The sequence below is a fragment of the Uloborus diversus genome, chromosome 6 (assembly GCF_026930045.1).
Source record: "Uloborus diversus isolate 005 chromosome 6, Udiv.v.3.1, whole genome shotgun sequence".
NCBI lineage: Eukaryota > Metazoa > Arthropoda > Arachnida > Araneae > Uloboridae > Uloborus > Uloborus diversus.
This window is the reverse complement of record NC_072736.1, coordinates 91522666-91549859: the sequence shown is the minus strand read 5'-3', so window position 1 is coordinate 91549859 and position 27194 is coordinate 91522666. Positions and strand designations below refer to the sequence as shown.

The following is a 27194-nucleotide window of genomic DNA, read 5'->3' as shown; positions in this document are numbered from 1 at the left end:
TAAATTTTTGCAACTTACATTCTGTTTTCAATGAATACACTGGTACAGGCTTTAAAAATATCTCTGACTGTTGTTTAAAACTTTTAGCAGGTTCTACTTTTAAAAACAAAACTGAAATAGACAATTAACTCTACAGAGCAAAGAACTTTTGTTAAAATTTGGAATGTTTACTTACTATTTCTAGCCAAAACCTTTTCAGAAATAAAAAGCATACCAAAACTTTTGATTAGTACAATGTATTGGTTTCATAAAAAGATGTCATACAGTTATTAGACAACGTTGGCTTGTAACGCATATTTATTTTTTAACACATATAAAGGATAAGCTTTTTTCCCCCCTAAGTCACAAAAAAAAACCTCACTTGTCCTCGCCTTCTGTGAAAGATGTCTTCCGTCTTTCAAATTTAATGTGAAAGCTACAAATCGGCAGAAGCTCAGGATACATGAAAACTTCATTGCTTGCAAGTGTTTTTTTTATTCGAGTTGGACCAATACCTGAAAGAATTTACCGCGTGATTATGACAGATACATAAATCAAAGTGATTATAAAATTGTTTATTACAAACATTCATAATCATGAGACATTTTTGCAGCTTTTAAATCAAAAATTACATCAAGAAACATGATAAATATCATCTATAGTTTACAGAAAAACAAAGAAATAAAACTTAAAATAAATGTATTCTTACAGATACAATTACTACTTTGCTTTAAGTTTTATTTCAAATTTTCCTATGGAATTTTTTGTTAATGATTTATTCTTTGTATTTTTAACTACACAAATTCTTGAGAGATTAAATTTTTTTAGTCAAAAGCAAGAACCGGCTCATAACAAGAAAAGAAACAATCAAAATTTATTTACATTGGTTACTTGTTTTATTCAAAATGGAGGGAAAGTAATGTTTGTATCAAAGAACAGCAGTACTTACATACCTATAAGCAGAAATGTCTTAAAAACTTTGAAACAGCTCAGATTTGATAATGTCTGTAATTGTAATAGTACAGTCAAATCTTAACTTGATATCCCAAGGGAACATGAAAACATGTCAACTTACTAAGGTTCCAAAATTTTAATTCCCAAAGTATTTCTGAATCACTTATTTAATGATGCTGAACATTCACATTATGAATACTAATTCCAGTATATAAATAAATTTTATTTTATTTTTGTTTTCTTTTTTGAAAAGTACATAATAAAATCACTATTATTATTAGGATACCTCCTGAGGAATAAATCCATAATTTGTGAAAAGTGATAAAGTGTATTCTTTTGTTAGGGATAAAAAGTCCTGCTCAGAATGAGCAAACCATGTCGTGGTGCTTTCTTTTTCTAAAGGACTTTCATTGATACATTTATCCTACCCTTTCTAGCCCTTTAGCTCTGCTCACAACATGTCAGCAGCATGTGCAAAACATGTTATGGTGCCTTTTTTCTCTAAAGGACTTTCATGGGTACATTTATCCTACACTTTCCTAGCTCTTTAGAATTGCACTAACAGCACAGAGTGTGGTGGCTGATTCCCCTGGACAAAAGATGGAATTCTCTAAAAGAGTTTTCCAAAAAGGGATTGACTGACCAAGAAACTACAGGGTGAAATTCTGAGATGAGGTCAATAGAAAAGAATGTTGGTAGCAAAATTTTGACTACAATAGCAATTGGATGTTGACTTATAGGGGTTCCTGCAAGTGCGTGTCAAGTTAGAGAGGTTTTTACTCATTGAAATTAGCATTGGGCCAACCATAAGAAAAATAAATGTCGAGATACCAAGGTGGTTGAGTTATCTGAGAGTTGAGTTACCAAAGTTTCACTGTACATCTAAACTAATTGGATCACTTTGATGCACAAGAGAGACTATTTTCAAAATGAAACTAAAACACTTACTTAGGGGTCTTTGAATCATTGATGCCTGTCTATGAAATGAATACTGCTCATTTTCATATTCATTTACAATATTTAACGCACCATCCAGATTATGAGAGTAAAAAGCAGATTTAACTCCACTAGTCATTTCTTTAGATGCAAACATTTTAATTTCATCCTAAACAGAAAAGTTTACATAAGTTACATATTACTAATTATTAGATTCAAATTAGTACTAATTCACTACCTTCCATTACATATTAAAAACTGCATTGTAGACACACACACACACACACACACACAGTATCAAGTAGCAAAAAGCAGTGCAAAGCTGCTATCTACGTCACAGATTCTTAAGAAAGTCTGCAGCCTTTCGTTTTATATGGGAGGGAAAAAAAAAGAAATTCTTATGGAGAAAAAATCGTATATTTCTGCTAATGTAGATTTCTACCGTAACTTCAGGAGCAAAATCTGCAGGCCCAGTACTTAATAGTGCTTGAAAAAGTCGTCAGTTTTTCTAGGAGTCTTATTAATACCAGGGGTCTGTCCAGGATTTTTCACAGAGTCCGTTTTTTGTAAAAAATCATACAATTTTGTGAAAAATGAATTAATTTTGTGAAAAATCAAATAATTTCGCTTAAAAAAAAGATTTTTTTTTTTTTTGTTAAAACGAAATTTTAGAATTTAGAGATGGCACAAACTGCATCAATTAAATTTAAAGTTGAGTGTTTTACTCTTCTATGTCGAAAAAATCATTCAGGAGTGTTTATCTGATATTTGGCAGGGGGAGGGGGTGGCATCGCTTTCTCAAGTATCAATATTTATCTACCATTCTACATTATGTTAAATTATACTAGAAATATTTCTGTACAGTGTTTAAAATAACTCTAACAAAAAAATAAATAAATAAAATAAAATTCAGAATAGGGTTCAGCATTTAACTTTTTGACCCAAGACACTCTTAAAAAGCATAGAATTTCGTTTAAAACTTATAAATTCCATGATTTTAAGAAAAATAAAAAGATATTTTAATTGTTTACCTCTTAACAAAGCGTAATAAACATAAAAAATTCGAAAAATCGGATTCCCATAGCGGACGGAAAAAGATCGCAATTCTCAAAGTGAAGGCATCAAAAGTATAAAAACGGCTTGTAAAAGAAATATTTTTGATAAAATTATTTTAAAATTGTATTCTAGAGTCCTATGATAAACATTTCATTAATATCTGTGGACACAGTTGACGCCAAAAAAATAAATAAATAAATAAATAAATAAAAAATAAAATAAACCATCTATTCAGCATTTTAATTTTTGACTCATAACAGAAAATGGAATTTTGCTTTAAAAACTTGAAATGAGAGTTCCAACAGAAATAAAGAGACTTTTCATTTATTTGCATCCTAATAAGCGAAGTTAGCTTGAAAAAAGAACAAAATATGATTCTCACACCGCACTGCAAAAACGCAAATATTGACAAGCTGGTAAAATGATAAGAATATTTTCTAATCAAGTCATTATAAAGGTTCAACGCCAGACACTAAGTGGTGATAATTTTGAAGTTGCTAACCCTATCTGAAGAGATCATATTTTTTCCTCACCCTTACTATCTATCCCTTTGCAGTTCTTAGTTCATTTCGCAGATATATATTATTATTGTTTATTAAATCATGGGGGGGGGGAGAAAAGTGCTTACCAATGCCTTTTCAGAAAAGTTTACAACAACACCGTTGCTAATTAGCTGTGATAAAACAAACAACCATTATATTTATTTGGCAGTAGCAATTACTTATCACTTGCAGGAGCATCGCAAGAGTGCCGATTTTTTTTTTTTCAAAATTAGCCGATTTAGTATAAGCTGATCCCTCTAATATGACTTCAAAAAAGGCTCCAAAAATTATCGGTTTATACACAGAAATATGCGGTTTATACACAGAAATATGCGTTATTTTGCTTTTGCTCTTTCAATAAACAATTTGTGAAAGATCCGATCTTGTTTATCAGAATTTTGTGAAAGGCCCGTTTTGGTTGATCGGATTTTTGTGAAGGGTCCATTAACGGACCCAAATATCCTCTGGCCAGACCCCTGAATACACACTGTGAAAAAATAATACTAATGCAAAATCAATGAGAAACACTAACTAGAAAGCAGACAGTAAATAGCTGCTGCACAGTTATGCTAAAATTCTAATGCTGCACATGAAAAGTGCCATTGAAAAGAAGTTAAAATAATGTTTTCAATAGGTAGAATTAAAACAACACTAAAAAAGCAAAATTTTTTGGCAGACATTCTTTCAGTTATCAGCTCATGTCTTCTTTAAGCATTGAAAAGTTAATCCTTCTCACAACAAAACATTTAGTTTTAACCATTTTTTAATTTTGTGCCTTATTAACATTGTTTTATCAATTTAAAAAAAACACAATATAATCAAGAAATAAAAACAACAGCAACCTTTACTTAGTGAGTATAAACTCCTGAAAATAAAAGTAAAGTACAAATACAAAATTATTATTAATTTTTTGTTAAAATCTATGCTAATCATCTTTTTCTTATTCAGATAAAATTCATCTTCATGTAGTTACTTCATAAAAACACAACACATAATATTACTAAAGTAAAATGCTTCAATTCAACCAAAGGCGTAGCTTCCTAGCATGGGTGACACCCGGGACGGTAATCTGTGGTGTCACCCCCCACCCCCCACACACACAAATGAAAAAAAAAAAGGTTTTAATATTCTATGTAAACTGGAAAAAAAAGAAATTCATACAATTTTCAAACAGCAATTTTAAGCAGGCTAACATACAAAAAACAATTAAAAGACGGAATGTTTTTTATATAACTTGATCTAGACGCATGTGTGCAAACTGTCAATAGGTCAAAACAGTAAGGGTGTGTATGAAATTAATGGCTACTTAATTGTTTCAAACGTATCTCAAACACAGGTGCATTGAAAATATGGACCTAATCCTGAGTATAGTATTTACTCCATGGTGTGAGGTGGAAAAGAGGGGAGCCAGGGGTTTTCCCTCGGTAAATTTTGAAATTTGCAGTCTTAAAAATGCATTTTAGCTTTATTTTTCGAAAACAAGCAAATACACTTTAGGTGTCACACCCCACACGGGTGACAAACAGGGTGGACCGCCAACCCCTGTAGCGACGCCACTGATTCACTAACCCACATTTCAAAGACTAAAATTTTGCTATAGTTTATTAAAATAGATAGTAAATACATATATTACATTAAATACGTGACACAATCAAAGAGATCCTTAATAAAAAAAATGTATTAGCGAAAAATATATTAATTACCAGGAAGAGTTTGGTCGAAATGCTGAGAAAATTGAGCTCTGGAATCCCAACAGAAAGTAAAAATGATTGAGCAAGAAGTTGAACATACTGAAAAAATAAGTAAAAAGAGATTAACAAAATAGATGATTTCACAGAAAAAAGAAAATATTTTGTATACAGTAAAACTTACTTATTAGATCATCTAAATGGTAATAAAGTCACAATATTTACTTTCTTTTTTAACTTAGTTTGGGCAATTGAAACAATTGCTAATCCTTATTCATCTGTTTAAATGTACCATCTATCATTGTTCGCTCCTAATATTAATAAGGATAGGCCACTCTGCTGGCCTTAAGGACATACTTAAAATGGTAAATGGGTAGACAGAAAATCTAGAGGTACTATTAACTTGAGGGCCTTCCATAATATGTTTAAATGATCCTTCCTTCAAGATATGCTGCATTTTTGGTCTTTTGAGAGGTGGAAGGGGGGCTTAAGCTGCAGGGCCCTACTATGCTGCAGTGCTTGTGAGGCCCACCCAATATCACCGCAAGTGATCCTAGTGTTCTTGAAAAATATATCAAGGAAAAAGTAAACTGATGGTTGCACACACTGTTTCAAATTTTTTGATAGTACTTGAGTGATGCATATTTCACCGACAACAAATGTACAGTACCTCTAAAATTTGGATACAATACAGTGGAGTCTCTATTCAGAACACTCATGGGACCTCATCATCCGAACAAAAGTGTTCAGATAATGGGGTTGTTCATTATATAGGGAGTCTGAAAACGCAAGCATATGATTGTGTACTATGTTCTTTACTCTAATGAGCTATACAAGCTATTCAGATAGAGGTGCTGAACTTTAGATTGGTAGCTAGTGCAATGTCTAGTTAAACTCAATAGGACCAAAACTCTTGTATTTCTTCCTTTCTTTAATAAAAATTTTTTTACACAACATTCAACTAAAAATATTACAATACGGTTATCAGTAAAATACCTGTTAACGAATAATTTTAATATGTTTTTGCAGTATGTATTGTTATGAGTGGGGCTACTTCAAGAAATTCTTTAATGACGACACAGTTCTTGAGAAAAACACAGGAGTTTTATTTACATCAATGTACAGTAAGTGTAGTTAGCAACTGCTAAATTAACCATAGCAATTAGGTAAATATCAATTAACACCGTAAACTCAATGGTAGCACACGTATTTACATCAAAATAAGCAAAAACACAGCGCAAAGGCTCCACAAAACAGAGTGAATACACTCTCCAGGGCAACCAGACGATTAAAAGGCAAACTAATTCTCATTCACAAGATGCCCGGCTATTTATACTTAGCAAAGGCTATTTATACTTAGCAAAGAAATATCCAGAAAATCCTACTGAATTCTACCAATTTCTCATATTTTCTTTTTATTTCATTCACAAATCTTATCCGGGGACCATATAGTTCATAAGAATGTGAGGGGGTGTTGTATATTCATTACAGGAAAAAATTTACAGGTTAAGTTACTACGACAATTTTGAATGAAAATTAATGGAACATACGCCAAATTTAGCCAGATTCCAACAAATAAAATCACAAAAACAATTACTATTTACAAAATTTGTAACAGTATTCTCATCTAAAGAACGTGGCAATTGTTTAAGCGAAAAGCTCTCCAAGTGATTCTTAACTGCATATTGCTTGTTGTCAATTGTACTTTAAAGGTCTTGAATACTACTTGATACATACAATGGTTGGTTTCCAGAAATATGCAGTTCAGTGGCAGAAACTTCAGGCAATGATTTTATAAAATGCAGCAACATCCACAAAAGTTTTTTTTTTCCTTCCTCTCTTCATCTTCTCAATGCTCTTCAATAATTGTGATAAAACTGAAGGTATTTCAGGTTTTCCAATTTGATTCATAGGAACTCCCGAGTACTGATTGAACGTGTTCAGTATATAGAGAGGTAATATTTGAACGGGGTTAAAAAATAGCATTCATAATACTGTGGGTGTTCATATTATAGGGTGCTCAGAGTACAGACAGGCCAGCCTATGTAAAAGTATATGGAGTTTTGCTGGGAGCACCAAAATGTGTTCAGAATTTTGGGGTGTTCACATTAGGGAGCGTTTATATAGAGAGAGTTCACTGCACTTTTTATGTTACTGTAGATGTGGGGGACTTCGGGGTGTCATGTGTCATGCACTTATTATGCTTCAGTAATAAACACCTAAATCAGTCTTATAAATTCTTTTAACTGCATGTAACATACTAGTACTCTCAATTTTCAAAAAACTTAAAACAAGAAAGGCTGAAAATAACGCCTGCAATTAAGTAAATCACAAATTTTTCAGTCTTCCTAATTTTTAATTTTTCCCAAAGAGTAGAATTTCTAAACATCTGAAATCTATTGCTATACTTAATGCGCTTTTATTTAAAGAGTGGATACAATCAAATTTTAAATGCATAAAAATTGGTGGGTTAAAGCATAGTAACAGCTGTAATGCAGAAACTTTACACCTAATGCATAAAAATTAACAGATATGATATACTTGTACAAGCAAATATTAAACAGTTCTTTACAGCAACCAGAGTGACTACAAATGTGAAAAGCAAAATTGCAGTCTCTGACTAATGTTTGTTACTTGCATGTGATTCAGCCTAAGCTCCATCTAAGGACTTTAAATTAAATATACTTTTAGTGTGTCAATTATACAATCAATATTCATTATAATGATCTCTGTGTCATCAGTTGCGATAATGCAAATGTGCCAGATATTGCATGATGTAGTCATCTTTAAAAACAGTAAAATAAATTTCACAAGTTATGCTTCATTTCAAACAAGAATCAAGAAACTAATAAAATAATAAATAATTGGGGATACAAAATAATAAATGTTACACAAAACATTAAATAAAACTTTAACAAAAAAATACAATGAAAAAACCCGAGAGAAATCAGTTATTTTTCAATTTAGAAATCATGGTTTGCCTCTGTTTTCTCTTAGGGTTTTTTTTTTTTTTTTTTTTCAAAAACAAAAACTAACTCCTATTGAGATACTATAAAAGCTTTCCTCTTTTCCTTGATAAAATATTTCATAATGTCTATCGATTGTGTAGGGTAATCATCAATTCTTTGACTCTTTCATCATCAAGTACCTCCTTTCAACAGAACTATTTTACCTTTGGAAAGATGTATATGCTAAGTATTAGTTTTGGAATGGATGGTTTTGAGCATCACAAATATGTTGAAACTTAATTTTAAATGCCATTATTAGAAAGAACTTTTCAGATTTGAGGCTGATGAGAATGTTAAAATGGCATTGCATCTAAGGAATTGAAAACAGGACTTCATACACCAGTCACTATAATGGAGGAGTCACAACAGTGGGAGGTCCTTCAAAAGACTGTTGACTGTATTTCATTGAACTAGGATCAAGGCAATATGAGAAATCAACAAAAATTAGAAAGAGAGATTAAAAAGAGATTGAAATTACTTAAAATGCATGGAAAAACAAAGAATATAATTGGTACCATTCTCATTTGCTCATCTAATAGCATTCTTTCTTCAGCTGTCATCCACTGAGAATAAAAATTTTCAACAAAATCATTTTCAACAGGCAAGGCAGGTATGCATGGTGTATCCGTTCTGTTGCTACAAGATATGAAAATGAAAGCTATGCGTTATAATACAAATTATATGTCGATGAAATCAAGGCAAAATTTATCTCACAGTTAAGGCAATGAGAAGCAAAGGGATGTAAGTGGCAAAATTAAAAATTTGGAGAGAACCAGCACAAATGGTAGATGAACCCCTCCTCTGTCTTGGGGCAAGAAATGGTACTAGTAGCCCTGGTAGGTGCTGCTGTACAGCATGATTTAGGTGAAAAAATCCATGAAAGCCTACCTAGAAAGTTATCTTTACAGTCGTTTTACTTGAAATTTGAGAATGCCCACTTACATCCCTTTGCTTATCACTATCTCAGTTAATATTAAAAAGTGCAATTTGTTACTCTTATACATCAAAGTAGCTTTAAAAGTTCTAATAAATCTATTTTTCTATAGCCAGTGCCATAGTTAAGGAATGTTGTCTCCTGAAATATTTGATTTATTGACAAAAAAGTTATGCAAATTTAATGTAAGTTGGTTTCAAGCTACTTTGTTTAAAAAATAAATGTCTGATTTGGAATTCAAAATTGCATAAAGAATCTAAGCTTTTGGGCTTAACAAATTTGTAAACAACTCAACGGTACATAAAGAGAGAGAATGAGTTCCCTCAAATACTTTTTTTCAACTACAGCACTACATGTTGTTGAAACAATTACAAATCAAATAACTCGAGTTCAAAAACACTTTCAAGATCATCATGTAGAAAAGAGCAACTACTATGTCAAACACAATAGCATTCTCAGATCAGATGTCATGATATTTTTTAAAAAATAGAAAGTTCTGGTTCAGATTGTTGATAAGTATGATGATGAAATTCCAATTTTTATAAATAATGTCAATAATAACATTCAGCTTTATAAGGAAGCCAAGCATTTTATTACCAAACTTGAGACTTTCGCTTCAGCTCTGGATCGCTTTCAGCGTAAAAATGCCCTAACAGCTGAAAGTGGCACAGCCAGGGGGGAGGTTTTGGGGTCAAAGCCCCAATCAAAACTCGACTTTAATCCATTTCACCAATCCTAGGATGAGTTTATATACATATGAGCAGGGTTTTGACTAAAAACTCCACCCATAAGGTAATTTCTGGCTGCGCTACTGACAGCAGATATTGTTCGTGAATTTCTTTTAAATGTACAAGAAAATTAAGACTTGATCAAGATTTAATCCCAACTCTAATTAGGACTGCTGTTTTTTGATATTTTTAGGCAAAAACAGTATTATGACTGATGTAACTTGGATGGGCAACATCAGGCTAACAGGATTTGTCCCAGTATTAGGGCAAAATAACTCTTAAGTCGTAATAGAAATAGTATTAGGAAGGCTATAGGTCTTTTTACAGGTCATTACACCTTAAAGCAATACCTTGCTATAATGGGTGTCAGTAACGATCCAACTTGCAGGGGTTGCCTCTTTCAAGAGGAAACTGTGATTGTGAAGTGTTTTCTGCCTGAAGACAAGGAAGGATCCAGAAAAATTTTAAGGAGGGGGTGATTTATTTTTATCTCTTACCTCTTACTACATATCTGATTTACCCATTCAGTGATGCAAAATCAGCTGTTTTTCCTTAATTGAAAAACAAATAAAGTATAGAGATCTCACCACTGAGGAGAGAGGGAGGAGCTCTTGAACCTATTTCCTTTCTTTGACATCTACATACAAAGGTAATCTAAAATTGCATTTTACAAACTTCAAATTCGGAAAAATTCGAGGGGGGGGGGCAAGTGTTCCCAAACCCATTTTGCCTTAAAATCATAGAAGGTCTCCTAAAATTACGATTTTTAAACTCCTGTTTCAAAAAATACTGGAGATAAGTAAATGAACCTTACCTCTTTTTCAAACATTATCTGAGATGGCCTACTCTTGCTTCTTTACAACTTCAATTTTAAAAAATGTCTGGGGGGAAGACCTCTGAAACTCTACACCGACTAACATCACAAAAGATCCTCCAATAGTGCCTTTTTGAAACTTTTAATTCCAAAAAATTTTTGTCAGAGTTAAAAAAAACCCCATTCCTTCCTCTAACCTCATCCGAGATGCCTACAATTGGATTTTTAGGACTTTAATTCCGAAATGCTGCTGGAGTAGAGTCCCTTAGGAGCCATTGCCACTCCCTTGTATCCATCCTTGGCTATAGGTTTGAACACCTTAGTCGCCATTTGCTTGAACCATGGGAGCAGTGACGGCTCGTGCCTTAATTTAGCGGGTGGGCTCCGCTGTATAAAGTTTTCTCAATAATATTTATACAGATACAATGGAGAGAACTGCAGTTAGTAATGCTGAACAATATAAGATAGTCCTTATTGCAGTTGCTTCATTTCGAACTTCTCTTCCACTTCAAAGTTGAAATTATTTTAGAAAAATATCCACTTGAGTATTTTTTGAAAATTCAAGGTAAACAACTAAATTTAAAGACAAGACACCCACCCCACTCGAAATCGAGAAAAAGCGCACCTATTGTGAGTGACCTAAAGCCAATAACTTTTAAAATAATTAAACTAGAGCATTGAAACTCTTCATGCATAAAGTTTGAAACAATCTGAAGTTTTAAAATAAACAATAAAAAAAATCGAATAGTTCGGTCATTTTTGAGGTTATGTGGCCAAAAATTGAAATAATTTAGGATTGTACTACTTAGAGTACTACAGTATAGAAAACACATATCGATAAGACCTATTATACGATTAGTACTCATTACTTTAGCCAAATATCAGAACAAAAAAGAAAATTGAATAGACCTTGCCCAATTGAAGTTTTTTTTGTAAAAATTCAGAACTCTTCACACTCAAAACGAACTATTTGAAAACAAACTCTTCATTCAGAAATTCTGATCATATTAGTTCCAAACAGAAAAATAAATAAAAATATGCATGCGATGTGATGCGGTATAATCGGGAGGAACGCATAAAATCGAAAATGCCTGTTGTAGATATTTACAGCCATTTAAGATTAAAGACAAATACAAAAGAAGGACGGTGGAAAACGATAAGAGCACTTTCTTTCATTCAGTGGGCTAGCCGTTTTTTGCCCTTTTTAACCTTTTTCGAGCTGTTGTTTCGTACAAGTGATGTGTGTCAAATCCTTCCCCGCCTGCTATTGCTCTTCTACTGTTATTTGGTAAAGCTATTTTTCGGAGGGCTAGGGAGCTGGAGCCCATGCAGAAGGAATTGGGGTTGCACGGACTTGGCGTTTTGGTGTCTGGTTGAATCGTCGTGATTGGTTAGGAGCGGAGGTGTGGCAAGTCAGTCGAGGGGCAAACCAGTTGAAGCCCCAAGAATCATTCTCAGAGCTCGCAAGCGCAAACGTTAACAGAGGGAAAACTTTTCACATTTTAGAAGCGATATGCAGAGTGTTAGAGATTTAAAATGTGTTTCATGTCCCCAATTCGATGTTTGTTTGTTGTTTTTTTTTTTAAATTTTTTAGTGAAATACTAAACGTTATTTTGACATGATCTATTTAGTTGTGTACAATTTTTCTGGGTGGGCCTGGCCCACCCGGCCCATAGTGACGAGCCGCCCCTGCATGGGAGACTCATGACATTCCTATAAGGTGTTTGCTAAATTTTGCCTCAGCTACAGATTTTTTTATTATCTTTTCTAAGGCTTCTGTTAGGGGACAAGAAAGATAGACCTGTGGTCATTGTGTTCAGTTTTGTTGAAGCCCCTTTCTTTTATTTCATCCTAGTTCATTTTGTTGTTCATAAATTGCATTCACTGTACAAAGAAATGAGAAGTTGAACTGCATTGAGGAATTAAATCTACTTCAACTGCTGTTACAGATAAAATCGATTTTTTAAAATCTATATTGACCCAGTACCAGTAAAAAATCTCATCTTTTTTCAAATTCTTTTTTTTTTTCGATTTGGTAGTAAATAATGTAAATTCAATACATAGCACAGTTGTTCTCATCAAAAAGAAACATATTCATTCTAGTTCTGTAAACTTGAAATTGACTTCAAGTATCACCAGCAAGCGTGTAAAAAAAAACTATTTTCAAGTTTAAGCTCTGCTCAGAGTAAAATAAAGATCGTTTAGGAGAGTAATGATACAACAAACTTAATAGTCACAAAATATTCAATTTTAAAACTTGTATGGCAGCAAATTCAGAAATATTGTTGCATAAATGAAAGCACAAGGGGTATTGGCAGTGTTCAGGAAGAAAAAAGTGCAAACGTGCCTCAATGTTCTAAAAACTGTTTCTGATCATTTTTAACCAGTTGGGTAATGTTTCATTTCATTGTTTGTAGAGTTGAAATGCTTTTGTATTGATACTGATTTCGACTTTTAAGTAAGTGAATTGTTTTTATTTTGTTATTGACATGAAATATACAGTCCACATAAGCTATATAAGAGCATCAAACAATAATGAATGGCTGAGTGTAATAGCTTCTTAGTGTTTGATTTCTTACGATTTATAAATTTTCAGGTCATATAACAATTTTGAATAGAAAAAGTGAAATACATAGCTGCCAACATTCAAACATGAAAACATCAGATACTTATGCATAAAATTAAGGATCCTTTGTTCAAATAAATGTATTAACAGAAGTTTGGGTGTAAAAGTGATTTTTCCCATAAAAGTAGGAATTTCTTAAGTTAAACCTGTAGAGGACCTGAAACTTGACATTCAGAAATCCAGCAGGACTCGAAATTCGGAAACTTAGAGTAATTTTTACTTTGCTGAAATTTTTTAAAAACTACAACTTTTAGGTTTAAAAACAAATGTGTTCAAACAGGCATAAGTTTTTTTTTTAACCTTTCATAAGTGGTAATAAACATTCCTTGAAGCTGGTAAACATCTAGGAAGTTCAGAGAAAAACCAAAAACAGGAAAAATAATGATTGGACCTATACACGAGTATAAACTTATTTATACTCAAGTATGAACAGGTTTCGTTTTTTTGCAATCGTGATCACTTTATTGTAGGGATTTCTTCCGAAATTTTGATCACTGAAAGAGCTCTTTTGGGGGAGATATTATCATCTTAATAACTACCCGGGAGATACTTACTTCATAAGGAAGTTTGACAGAAATGCAGCAAAATTTGGGAGTCTACCAAACAAATCAGGAGAGTTGTGTGTGTGTGTGTGACAGTTATGAAAATATTAACTTCATTCACAGAAAAAAGGTCATACATGTTGAATTATAATGTGGATTTTTTTTTTCGTTTACAGTTTCAAAAATGATATATTCAATGCTTTCATTTTAAACATAAGCAGAGACTTTGAATGGCATTTTTTTAGAACCTGAAAGTAAAGATACAAAATAAAGTTATCTTTCTCAAAAACAAGTAGCATGAAGAATACTTTTCAGAAAATGAAATATCCAGATCTTCTTCTTCATCACAATCAGGCATCCCTTGGTAATCGAACTCTAATATTTCTTCCATTAAAGCATTCAATTCTTTTCCTAGTAAAATAGCAGAAAAACAAAGCATTAGGATCTTATTCTTGATATAATATTTGACTTTAGCTTGAATTTAATACAAGTATAAAATATGTATGCTTTCATGGATGTATATTTTTGCATTTAAAACTATTTTTCTAAATAAAGTAAAACTTCATTTAATAAATAGCAGTTATTTAAATTTGTGTTGGCAAAAAGAACTAGTAAAAAGATGCATAAGTGAGAGGGGTGAATTGAAATCAGGATAACTGAAATCTGTCTTTATTACAGATCAAACCAACTTTTAAAAAAAAAGGTAAGAATGCAAAATAATCTTTTTGAATACCACTCTTGTTCTCCAAAATTCTTTACTATGTTGCTTTTTGGAATTTAAAATATTTCACTTGTGTTTCTATTATATTGGCTTTTAGTCTGAGATATTATAATTTTCATTTCATTTTTAATCATATAATTTCTGATCCTTTCATCATTTTTGACAGTGAAAACTTGACAGCCTAAAGTAACAGTGGTGAACTTTCAAAATTGTACTTACTCAATTAAAATAAAAGTTAGTACAATTTTGAAAGTGAACTTCACCAATGTTAGTGTCAAACAAATTAGAATATGACTCGTTCATACAGGATGGCATTGACTCGGTGTGGTAATCTTGTTCTTGTTCCAGGCAAACAAAGGCAAGTAGCCAATGACTTTATGAGTCCCACATGCATTTGTATGATAAAAAACATTGCCTTAGATTGTTTTTGAAGTACACTGATTCCAAACCATTTGAAAATAAAGAAGTATAGGAGAGGGGAAAATACAGCGATAAAATTTCACTGACAAACTGAGATATACTTTGTATCAGTGAGAAAGTAATGAAATTAAAATATGTTAATTTTTTAATGCTGCATGTGACTAAATATATCGTCTGTTTAGCGAAAGCTGATAGTGGAAGTAAACAAAGCAATGCGACAATTGGCATTACCGCTGTCTGCTTGGCGCTGGGATGATTGAAAACAATTAGATAAGCGAAATGTCCGCGCGCGTTTTTCTCCAAGTTACGTTGGAAAAATTAAAAGCAATGTTTATCAAACACTGTTAGTTTTCAACAACTAAAATCAATATTAATTTTTTGATACAAAGCATTTTGAACAATAAGGTAAAACATTAAGTCAAATTAACATATATTTTAAAAATGCACTTTGGTGATAAAATTTTTTAAAAAGATGGTTTTTTTCCTCTTCTCTCTCTCTCTTGTTTTAAAAAAAATAATAACAGAAACAAATCATTGCACATTTATTTTCTTTTCTTTGCAAGATTTTCTAGCTCATTCGTCATTAGTTTTATTTCAATCAAAAATTGTTACTCTAAAATGACTGAAATGTTTAATTAGATACAGTCTGCTTTGAAAAAAAAAAAAGATATATATTATGTATAGAATAAATTCGAAACATTTTTCCAAGAACTGTTTAATTAAAAAAATATTAACTTATCTTTATTTATGCATATTTTTAACATTTGATCTAAAATTATGGATACTCGGTCCCCCCCCCCCCCTCTCTGCTTGAAATTTCGGATGAAATAAATAAATGTTTAGTCATAAAATTTTCAAAATGTATTCTGTACTCCCCTTAGTCGCAGCGGCGGTTCCAGCTTTTTGCAATAGGAGTTTCGGGGGCCTTTGTATACAGTGCCGCCGACAGCCTTGAATTTTAGGTTAGACCTCTAGGGGCACAAGTCCGGTGCAGTCGCATAGTTCGCACATGGCTGACAAGTGTGCGGTGAAGTGTACTTCAATGCTAAGAGGGGGCGTTACAAGAATGTCATCACGCTCTTCGCTAACAATTAATGTCAATGCAGGTGCCTTCTTGTCTGCTCTATTATTTAGAACATTCACTTGAAATGTGTCCCACAAAATGTGGAAGGGCGATCTGTCCATTTTCCGCCTGTAAACTGGTGGTCATTTAATTTTCGGAATCTAATTTGACACTACACTGAGACAGGAAGTGCTGAAATTTTTTAAGTGTGCAAAGAGCTCAGTTTCGTTGTTTTTGATCAGCTATAATAGCCTGCTTTAAAGAACAATAAGGAAAAAATACGCTATAAAACATTTCTTTCTTAATAATTATCCTCCTGCTATGCAATAGCACTTTGTGTTAAGTTCATTAGTATGTATAGATATGAGTCCGCCAAAAAAGAGGCAGAAAAAATCTTACATTAATAAAGCTGCGAAAGAAATTATGTTGAATACTTTTGAAACTGAAATTTATTAAAAACCCGATAGTTCAATAAACGACGTGGCTGAATATGCTGCTACTGCATTAGGAGTTGGCATGGCTTCTGAGCTTCTGTTTACAGAATTATTCGAGTACAAACAAGATGGTGTATTACATTCTCCGAAGATTACTAAATGTCTTAAAAGTATTTTGGATGGAGTCAATGATTTTGAGAAAAATGATCCTGCAGCCCGAGATTTTTAACAAAAAGTATTTTTCAAACGAAATTGTTTAGAAAGTCGGAACTTTCAATGGAAAATTCTTCTTTTCAGATTCAAAAAATATTCTCTAAAAGTAGAAAAATACAATTTTCTGAAAAATTTGCATGTTTTGGGGCAGCTGCAAATAAAGCGCAATTGAAATTAAAAGCAGAAAAATAAGCTCACTCTAACGAATTGCGTTCAATGCGAACAGCATTGCTAATCAGGTGAGTAAGTCATGAAAGTAGTAACTCTCTTTGTTTACTTCCTCTATCAGCTCTCGCTGAATTGAGTCCTGCCAGGCCCGGATTTGTGTACCCACAGATCCCGCAGTGCAGGGGGGCCCACACCCTTAAAGCACCCAACAGTCTAAGAAATTGAAGAAATTTTTTTTAAAAAACTAGCACGAAGATCTATAATGTTACAAATATACACTGCTAGTCTCTGTGGAGGGGCCCTCCCGATTTTGTTGCAAAATTTATAGATCTGAGCCCAGTTCCTGCCAAAGTTAACACATTGTTTATGCTATAAATGTGTACATTATATACTTAAAGAACAGCTCATGTATGCAACTTCATGCTGTGTGGTATATTCAAAACTGAAGATAGTTTTGAAAAAATAATAACAACAAGGCAGGATAAGAGTTTAGAGTTGCATTGGCCCCCTCTTATATATACCTTATGTTCGTTCCAAACAGTTTTGATTCCATGAAACAGCTTACTCAATAAAGCAGCTAATTTATTAAAGCTGAATTTTGTTCTGTTTTTGACGATTTGATTTATTAAAGCGGTTGATTCAATTAACCGGCGTCGACTGTAATACATCTTCAGAGCAATTAAAAAGGCTAGTAAGAAAGAAGATGACAAGCCTGCAGTCAAATCTGGACGTCAGGTAACACAATTTATAGATATCCTACACTGATTACTTATATATTTTTTAAAGCACAGAACAAAGAATTTAAGAACAAAATGAGAATAAAGCTTAATTGCTCTAATGGGCAAATATAATGTATTCTGCATCAGACTGTGGCTAGTATTTCCAGATCAATGTACCGCTGCCAATTTTGACCACTGTATAACATGCCTTGTATCAATCAAAGTTACATTTGAAACGGCATAGGTGTTTGTTTGAAATTTGTAAATCGCATTTTTCATGCTATTTTACATTAAAATATCGATTTAAAAACATAATTTTCACATAAGCAAATAATCTGAACACATTATTTTAAACTCTAGCACTATAACTTGAATATAAGGAGGAGAAATTCTCAATGTTTGGATTTTTGACAAATTTATAATTTAATCTATAGCATCTGTTAGTGCAATTATTTACACTACAAAACAGTATTAACAAAAAATAAATAAATTAATTAAAAAAAGGAACATATGCAAGAATATTTTCAAAGAATTTTTTTTCTTTTTTTGACATACTTGGGATTTTTACTGCTTTATCATAACGCAGATCAAACTCATCTGGCATATCATCATCTTCTAAGACATTATACTCTGGATCATCTTCTGCATCATCTGTTTCTTCAACCGGGACTTCTGTCGGAAGTGATGAATCTGAGATTTAAGAAAAATGTGAAAAATAAAGGTATTGAAAAAAGCTCACAACATGAAAAATCAGGAAAAACAAGATTAGTATCAAGTTTGAAGAACATCAATTTTCTTCATTTTTACCAATCCAATTTAATGAACTTTCTAGCAGGGTTCATACACTAGTGGTTTAGGTTAATAGTAGTGGAAAAGACCCAAAACTTTTCCCCTTAGATGATACTTTAAAAAAAAGACTTTGATTTTTTTTTCTCACTCAAATATTCTGGGTGTTGTCTCAAAATTTTATTTATTTATTTTTTTATGTTTCAAATGCTCTAAGTTGTTAACTTCTTTTTTTTCTAGTTGAAAACAAAGCACTTTCAATGTATATTATCATTTCTTTGATGTCATGTGTAATACTCATGTTTTGCTGCAATCGTGCAGCAATCTTTTAACATCCTCTTTCGTTTTAAAATACTTCTCTTCTCTTTCCTGTTAGTATATAACACAAAACATATTGAGCAAAATACGAAACTATTTTTTTAGTATAATTATGATTAATTTATTGTATCGGTCAGCATACCATGTAATTCAAGGTAACAAAAATCAACATTCACCAATCATAGGCAGTTGCCAAATATTACTAGGTCCCCCCGCCCCTAGCATACTAAAGGATGCTTTCATTGAAATTAAAAAGGGAAAACAAAAATATTTCTGGCGTTCTATCAGAACAGTCGAAGAATGTCTTTAACCACTTTTAATTTAGCAGACTGTCTTTAATCACTTGCAATTTGGTGAAAGCTTACCAAGTTACAAGATGTTGTGGCGACCCATATCAGACTTTCCAACCTTAGCAAAAGAAAAAAAATGGAAATTTTTTCACATTCTCAGGGGGGGGGAGGGATATTTTAAACAACCTGATTTGTGGAAAAAAGTTTTCATTAAGTATTTCAAGCTTGAAATAGACTAATTTAATGCATAAAATTAAAATCCTCAGATTTTAAATTGATGCAAATCCTCAGAAACATTCACCAATGATTTACAGGAGATTTTTGGCCTATTTATTTAATAGGTTAACTTTAAAACTTTTTTTTTTAATTTAACAATATCTTTTTATATCAAACTTGTTTAATTTTTGAAAGTAGGTTTTTGGTTGCAAACATTTAATATCAAAGAAAAATAAAGTTAACCATCTTTTAGAGGAAAAATGTTTTATCAGTGCACTGCATCAGTTAAAACACTTGCATTGTGATCATCTTAAAACTTTTTTTAATTAAAAGCAAGTATAGCCTTTTGGAAACCTGCAGTAGTTACATGAAAATGGAAATCAAAGTAGAACTGCAGCGTAGGCTTACATTTCAGAATTTTAACTATCACTTACCCGTAGACTTAAAAACTGCTTGCAAAAACTTTTGCCATTCTTCATCATCACATGTTGTGTCATACATATCCATTGTAATGTCAGGAGCAACATATGAGGCTTCAATATCTTCTAGGGATGTGGCATTTAAACACAATTTAGATCGGGTTCTCAATGCAATTTTATCAGCCTATTTAATGAAATCCATTCATAAAGTAAGGATAAAATTTAGTGACTTTTTTTACAAAATAATTATTCAAAAGCAATCAAGAAGAACTTGTCTGAAAAAATACCGGAATTAATAAATTTTTCATCCTTGACAATAAAAATAAGGTAGTAATATTGGCACTCCCTCCTGAATTTTTCATTAAGAAAGGCAAGAAACAGTCATCATGTTGCTTTTAACTATGAGGGAAACTCACCATTCCATTTTTCTATCTTTTTTGAAAAAGTAGAAAATTTTTTGTTTTTTCAAATTATTATTACAAACTTTTAACTAACGTTTTTTGCCAGCGCAAGTTTGGATTGTCAAGGGTTTATTTCTTTAATAGCATTTTCAAACTAAACCTGTTCCCTAAGACCTTATTCCTTTCCAGACCCTGATGTATAAATTTTGGTCCCCCCTGCAACAAAACCTGTAGGCAGGGTTGTCCTATTTTGTCCACCCTGGAAAAAACCTGGAAAAAATCGTCCCAGACAAAATGTCATTTTGTCCATTTCGTCCACTTTTTCGGTAAACTGAAAGTTTTTAGTTAAAAGTTTGAAATTCAAAAATGATAAATATAGTATATAATTATAGTATTGAAAATTATAAGTAATTACATAGATTCTTCCTATTCAAGTAATATTTTAATGTAAAAATAGCATACATAAACATGTATATAAACAATTGATTGAAAAATATTTAAAAGTGAAAATAAAAAAATTAAGATTTGTTAAAGTTTATGCAAGTGTGTATATAAATCAAAAGAGTGTTAATCTCTACATAGTATAAAATGAAGTCTCCAAAAAGCATCTGCGTGTTTGAACTAGCAAAACTCGAGATCTACCCGGCCGGTTTCACTGAAATTTGCACAGTTAGTTCCTTTAAGTCCTGAAAAGGTTTGCAGACCATTTCCGAAAAAAAATTAATGAATAGTTCTTTTTTTATTCCAATTTGAGCCCAATTTTCGCTTAAATTCCTGAATATGAGGGTGAAAAATTACTTGCATATAGTAATATTATATATTGTTGGAAAGGGTAGAATTTTCCACGTTCTACGCAATTTGTTTCAATGCTCTAACTTAATTACGGCGAGAGTTATTTGCATTTTTATCTCGATTTTTTAAAGTTCTTAGTTGAAATTTAGGCACTATTTCCTTCATTAAATCCACCAATAAAAAGTGAAGGAATTGTCTCAGTTTTCTTTTTGACACCATTGGAAAGAGCTGCTTTTTTATTCCAGATCTAACTCGAGCTACGGTCGAAAGTTTAACACTATCTCAATTGGAAAAAAAGTAACAAGCCAATTAAATGAAGTTCAAAAATCTGTTCTCTATTCAAGTTTTTAAACATTTTATTTTGCGTTTCCACAGCAACACGTTTGAATTCAATGTTTCTTTCCGTCTTTCTCATTTTAAAACTTATTTTATTCTGTGTTTAGATGGTTACGCTTTTTTAATTCGTCTTTCTCAATTTGATTACTTAAAAGTATTTTAATATCTGTCATCATTGTTTGGAAGGGAAATTTTTGCATAATTTTTTTCTTTTATTTAAGCCTGATTGTTGAATATACGTCACTTGACCCAATTTTTATTTTCATGATAAACCGGGCAAAGCCGGGCAATGCAGCTAGTAAGTTATAATGCATGTAATAGCATTTATAAAAACAAACACATCAGCTGTACATTTTTATGTTTATCTGTGATGTGGAGGTTTATAGCCCATAATATTTTAATTTATAAAATTAAAAAGTAGAAACAAAAGTTTTTAAAGGTTGGAGTCTCAAAACATTAAAAATCATATTTAAAAATTATTTATCATCATGTCAACATTTCCTTTATTAGTATCTAGAAGTCCCCCCCCCCTAGGGGGGATACTAATAAAGGAAATGTTGACATGAAGTGAAATCTGTTCTTGCAATACAAATACAAATGTGATGATCAGCAACAGATTCTGAACCCAGCTAGGCTGTTCCTAGTCAATTTATTAGCCCCCAATGAAGATTAATGGCCATTTTAAAGCCATCTAACCCCTTGCTCATAATAGTCTCTTCAAGTACACTGTTCTGAGTACCCACCATCCTACTGACATTACATTTCCATAAAAATATGCAGAGTACATAAATATTTTACTATGGGGTGACATCAATAAACTTGAAAAACATAAAACAGTTAAACGTTTTTAGTCTATAAATCTTCATTTTGTACGTATGTCTCCAAGCATTTCATTTGACTATTCCATTGAGTTTATTTTTTTTTTAATTGTAATACATAATAGTGTAATCATGCCCAGTAGCTTATTCACATTGTTAAATTTTATTAACTTTTAAATAAATTATGATCTAAAATTAGTTGTAGTAATTAATTTTTTTTTTTTTTGGATTTACTAAATTCTAAAGTTAACAATCATTCTATTTAGATTAAATGATTAATTCATAATATATAATGCATTAGAATTATAAACTAATTTTATCACATCATAACAATAAATTTATGTATGGATAATCAGTTGATTAGTGCTCACTCTAGAGGAAAAAAGGGCAAGGTGCTGGTCTTTGAAAAGGGCACTGTTATCATAAAAAGTTCACTATTCAATGTGGTGCACCCCCACCCCCCTACCAAAGAGCAATGATGCACCCACTCAAAAAAGACTTAGCCCCCCCCCCCAAAAAAAAAAGAGAAATAACAATTAAAACACCTTGCAAAAAATTCAAACAGTGTAGTCTGCACCATGAGCCCCCTTCAACGGCCACTGACTTTAGAATTAAATATAGTTATATTATACAGAAAATATGGTTATATATTAGAGTTACTTTTCTTTAGAAAAAGTTTCGCTTGACTAACTAAGCACATTTCCCCCACTCCCTAAGGAGCATTTAGCTAATGCTGAACTTTGGCTTTTGGGTGTTTTTCAACACTATTTTGGGTTATAAATTTGACTACTTATTGCGTAAGAGTAAAAACTCTAGGCATTTCAAAATCCTTTGAATTGCAATGTAAGAAGAACAGTATTTAATTACAGATTGCCCCCTCCTAGATAAAAAAAAAACTTCTTAGTAATCTGCATTATACCATGAAATATTTTAGTAGACATCAAGATCAATTAAACTTTTTAAAAAATATTCCATTTCAAGCCAAACATTAAATTAAAATACCATGAGCTCATTTGTTTAATTTTAGTATTTTTTGCAAAAAATCAGTGATAACCAATGAGGAAATAATGATTAAAATCCTATTTCCAATAATTAATCGACAAGACTAAAAACAAAAACAATTAATTTTTTAGTATTTAAAATAAAAAAACAATATATGCTAATTAAAGTCGCACATGTTAAAATATACATTCCAATTGTTAAAAAAACTGAAATACTTACAAGACGCAACGGATTGAAATCTCAAATGCTGGAAGTGATTTTTCGTGAAACATCCCAAAAACAGTGTTATGATTTATTGAAATAAAAGATATAATAAGCTAATCTTGGGTTGCATATGTCAAAACAACTTCCAATTGTCAAATATATTACAATATTTACAAGATGCAAAAGGATTGAAATCTCAGAGATGAGAAAAGAGTTTCCGCGAAATGCAAGTTCAATGTTGCAGGCCAAGGAACAAAATAAGCACCCAAAAAAGTAAAGAAAAGATACTTTAAACCATAAAAAAGAGACTAAAAGTAGACAAGCTCAGGCCTATTTTGCAGTAGCCCAGGGGCATGAGCCTTACATCTTTTCGGGCAGAATAAATTTGATTAATCCATTAAATATTTTAATAGTATGAAAAAAAAAAAAAACTTTATAAGTATTGTATAAAATCATACTACATTTGAAAAAAAAAAAAGTTTGCTCAACAATCGTAGCTGAGGCACTGACTGTGTGTTAGATGCCAAAGGAGTGAAATTCAAATCTGCACAAAAGAATACATTTTACTTTATAACTAGTTAACTTCAGATTCAAGGCACATTTTATTAATTTTACATTTCAATGCATTTACCGACGTTTCTCTGATAAGATCAGTAAGATGATAAGGTCAGTGTGTGCCTGGGTGCTTAGCATTTATTTCAGGATGCAAATTTAAATTGAGGACTGCTATTTCAACTTATAAGGAAAAAGGAAAGAAACATGGCACATAAACAGCAAAACTATAACATAATGGGTAAATGGTACCAATGTAATCTTAACTGCATAATGGGTTCAGAAACAAAAAGAAACACTTGCTGTTAAATTCAAGTTTTAACATTATTCTTTACAATAAATGCTATAATGTATAATTGCTCAATATCTGTAGTCTAGTTAATTTTTTTCCAAAAAAACATGGCCAAGAGAATATATTCTCCTGAAACCCTGCAACATGAAATACAACTTATAAACACTCATTAAAAACCCACAGGTGCATTTATTAACACTGGACAGCAGAATTAACATGAATTCAGAAAAGTATAACCCAATGACAACCTTAGAAACTTGTAAATAAGAAACTTGAATGATGACAATTTGAATAAATTTGGGTTCTCCCCCCCCCCTCTCCAAAAAAAAGCATAATTTACTGTATTTACTTGTACTGTATTTACTTGTATTAAAACTGTATTTACTTGTATTAAAACTTGAATTTAACAGCAAGTGTTTCTTTTTGTTTCTGAACCCATAATGCAGTTAAGATTACATTGGTATTATTTACCCATTATGTTATAATTTTGCTATTTATGTTAATTTACTGTATCGATAATATATAAAATTTAAATTTTACTTTAAATCAAGTATTTAAAAAAAATGCTCCATTAATGGTTAAAAAACTGAAATTAAATTACTTAATGTATCAAATCAAGAGCAAACCATTTTTTTTTTTTTTTTTTGATTTTTGCTTTTTTTAAAGTTCTTAAATGTTCTTTTTTTCTCCATTTGAAAAACAGCGACAATAAATATCATACAAATAACTAGTGTTTCAAAATACTATCTTAAATTAAAAACAAATAAAAATCAAATAACTCAGTCTTTCAAATCTAAAATACTGTGAGCATTAATAAGAAAAACAAGAAAAGTTATTAAAAATAATTCATTCTAAGCCAGGAAAATAGCAACATGATTTCTACAGTGGTTTGGTATGATAAAACAGAGCCTGCGCTACACATTTGTCATCACACCAAATGCTATAAAACCATAACAGCCAAAAAACTCCAATTAGACAAAAATATTGGCTAACATAAAATTCTTAGACATTTCCACAAAAAAAAAAAAAAAAAAAAAAAAAAAAAAAAACAGAAATAAGATTTTTTCCTCAATCTTCAAAACTATTATTAGAAATTCTGTAATAAAAATAAGAATAAATTAGGAACTCAATGTCTAATACATTGCTATTAAGTGTTTATTAAACTTAAGTGTAAACTGCATAGGGAAAATAATAAGCACTTTCAATGCATTTTTTATAAAATTATTCCAGTTTTTCTGATTGAAGTGAAAGAAAAAAACATAAAAATTCACCGTTAAAAATTCATTGAATTTAAGTCTTTTGATAAAAGCTTTGGGATAAGGCTAAAACTTTTAAAATTTGTCTAATTGTTGACTAGCAATTTGAGGTCTGTAGCGCAGGCTTTGATAAAATACTTCAAAAAAATGATTTATACACTCTGCAGGATGCAACCTCTAACACAGCTAACAATTTTCTGCAAAGCATACAAAGTTGAAAGCATTTTATTTATTTATATATTTTTTTTAACGGATGCCTCAATTTTCAAATCGATTAACTTCACTTTTAAAAAAAATCCTCATTTTTGCTTTAATAGTCTTTTACCAATGCTTAGTATGTGAATTTATATTAAATTTGGATTCAGTACCATGTTTCTGAACATGTGATGGCAGAAAATGTAACACAAGGACCTATTTACTCTTATGGATAACACCATCTTTTTCATAACTATTATCTACTTTTTGTTTTATGGAGTTAGTCAATTTGTCAAGTGAGGCGTTCAAATATCTCATTGGAAATTTTAAAATAACTATTTAATTTTAATTTATTCTCTTTTTATAAATGATGATCTAACAAAAGTGCTAATTTCATTCAAGTTCAGTCTGCAAAAAAGATTTATCAATAATTCATTAAGAATAAATTAAAATAAAAAGGCATTCTAAGCTAATATGATAAAAATAACTTCCACATTTAAAACTAATCAAAATATTTGCAGGATAGAAAAGGATTATAATTTAAATTTTGAGAAGAAAAACTTTTTAAGCTAAGTTTTACTTCAGTTTTGAAACAAAACTGAAAAGAAACGTTCCTCGAAAAATATCTAACAAAAATAATAATAAATAAATTATGCAAAAGGATTGAAATCTGCATTGCAGCAACAGGGTTCGTACTCAATTTCAGAAATAAAATGAAGGAGTTTTGAAGGAGTAAAATGAGATTTTGAAGGAGTACTAACCGGCTGTCTTATGCCGCACTTTTTTTTCAAGATGTTTGACAACCCTTCCCCTTTGTCACAAAGTGTCACACTTTATCTTACCCCTCCTCTTGTCACATGTCATACATTTTATAAACATATTGTTATAATAACTGCATGATGAAACTTTTTGTCCCCTCTCTCTTCCCCTTGTCCCAATTTCATGAACCCGTCTCCCTCTCAAGGCATGATATTACTTGTGAATGACTCATTTTACAGTATCATAACTGTGATTTGCTAAACAATTGTTTTTCACACAATCACTTAATATTGTACATCTGCTTATGTATCTCTACACAGTATAAAATGAAGTCTCCAAAAAGCATCTGTTTGTTTGAACTCGCTAAATTCGAGAACTACTTGACCGATTTCGCTGAAATTTTCACAGTTTGTTCCTTTAAGTCCTGAAAAGGTTTGCAGACCAGTTCGAAAAAAATTCAATGAATAGTTCTTTTTTTATTCCAATTTAGGTCCAATTTTCACATAAATTCCCGAATATGGGGGCGAAAAATTATTTGCACATATTAATATTATTGGATAAAATTATGTATCGTTTGTCGTTATGTATCGTTAGAAAAGGGTAGAATTTTCCGCGTTTTATGCAATTTGTTTCAATATCTAACTTAATTACAGCGGGAGTTATTCACATTTTTAGCTCGAATTTGTTTAGGCTTAGCTGAAATTTAGGCACGACTCCTTCTTTCTCATTTTATTTTAATTTCTTAAAAGTATTTTAATATCTGTCGTCATTGTTTAAAGGGGAAATTTTGCATGATGTTTTTTTTTTTCTTTCTTTTATTTAAGCCTGATTGTTGAATAGACGTCACTTGACACAATTTTTATTTTCAAAGTAGACCGGGCAAAGCCGGACAACACAGCTAGTTTTTAAATATTTAAATAATACTTAAACTGACATTTACAGCTGAGAGTGGAGTGAAAGGAAAAGCAATAATCATAAAACTTGAAAAAATGGCCAAGCACCATTTAAGCAT

At 31.4% G+C, this 27194-nt stretch overlaps 1 protein-coding gene across 1 annotated transcript in view; it reads right to left on the bottom strand.

Annotated features, from left to right (window-relative positions):
• LOC129224425 (GON-4-like protein) overlaps positions 1 to 27194 on the bottom strand; it is an 81399-nt gene that overhangs the window by 19626 nt on the left and 34579 nt on the right. The window contains exons 5-11 of the mRNA XM_054858874.1: positions 19591 to 19759; positions 18102 to 18236; positions 14117 to 14219; positions 8679 to 8799; positions 5171 to 5257; positions 1882 to 2038; positions 362 to 494 (exon numbers count right to left, since the gene is read on the bottom strand). Of these exons, the coding sequence (XP_054714849.1) occupies positions 362 to 494; positions 1882 to 2038; positions 5171 to 5257; positions 8679 to 8799; positions 14117 to 14219; positions 18102 to 18236; positions 19591 to 19759 (905 nt within the window). The remainder of the gene's footprint in view (positions 1 to 361; positions 495 to 1881; positions 2039 to 5170; positions 5258 to 8678; positions 8800 to 14116; positions 14220 to 18101; positions 18237 to 19590; positions 19760 to 27194) is intronic.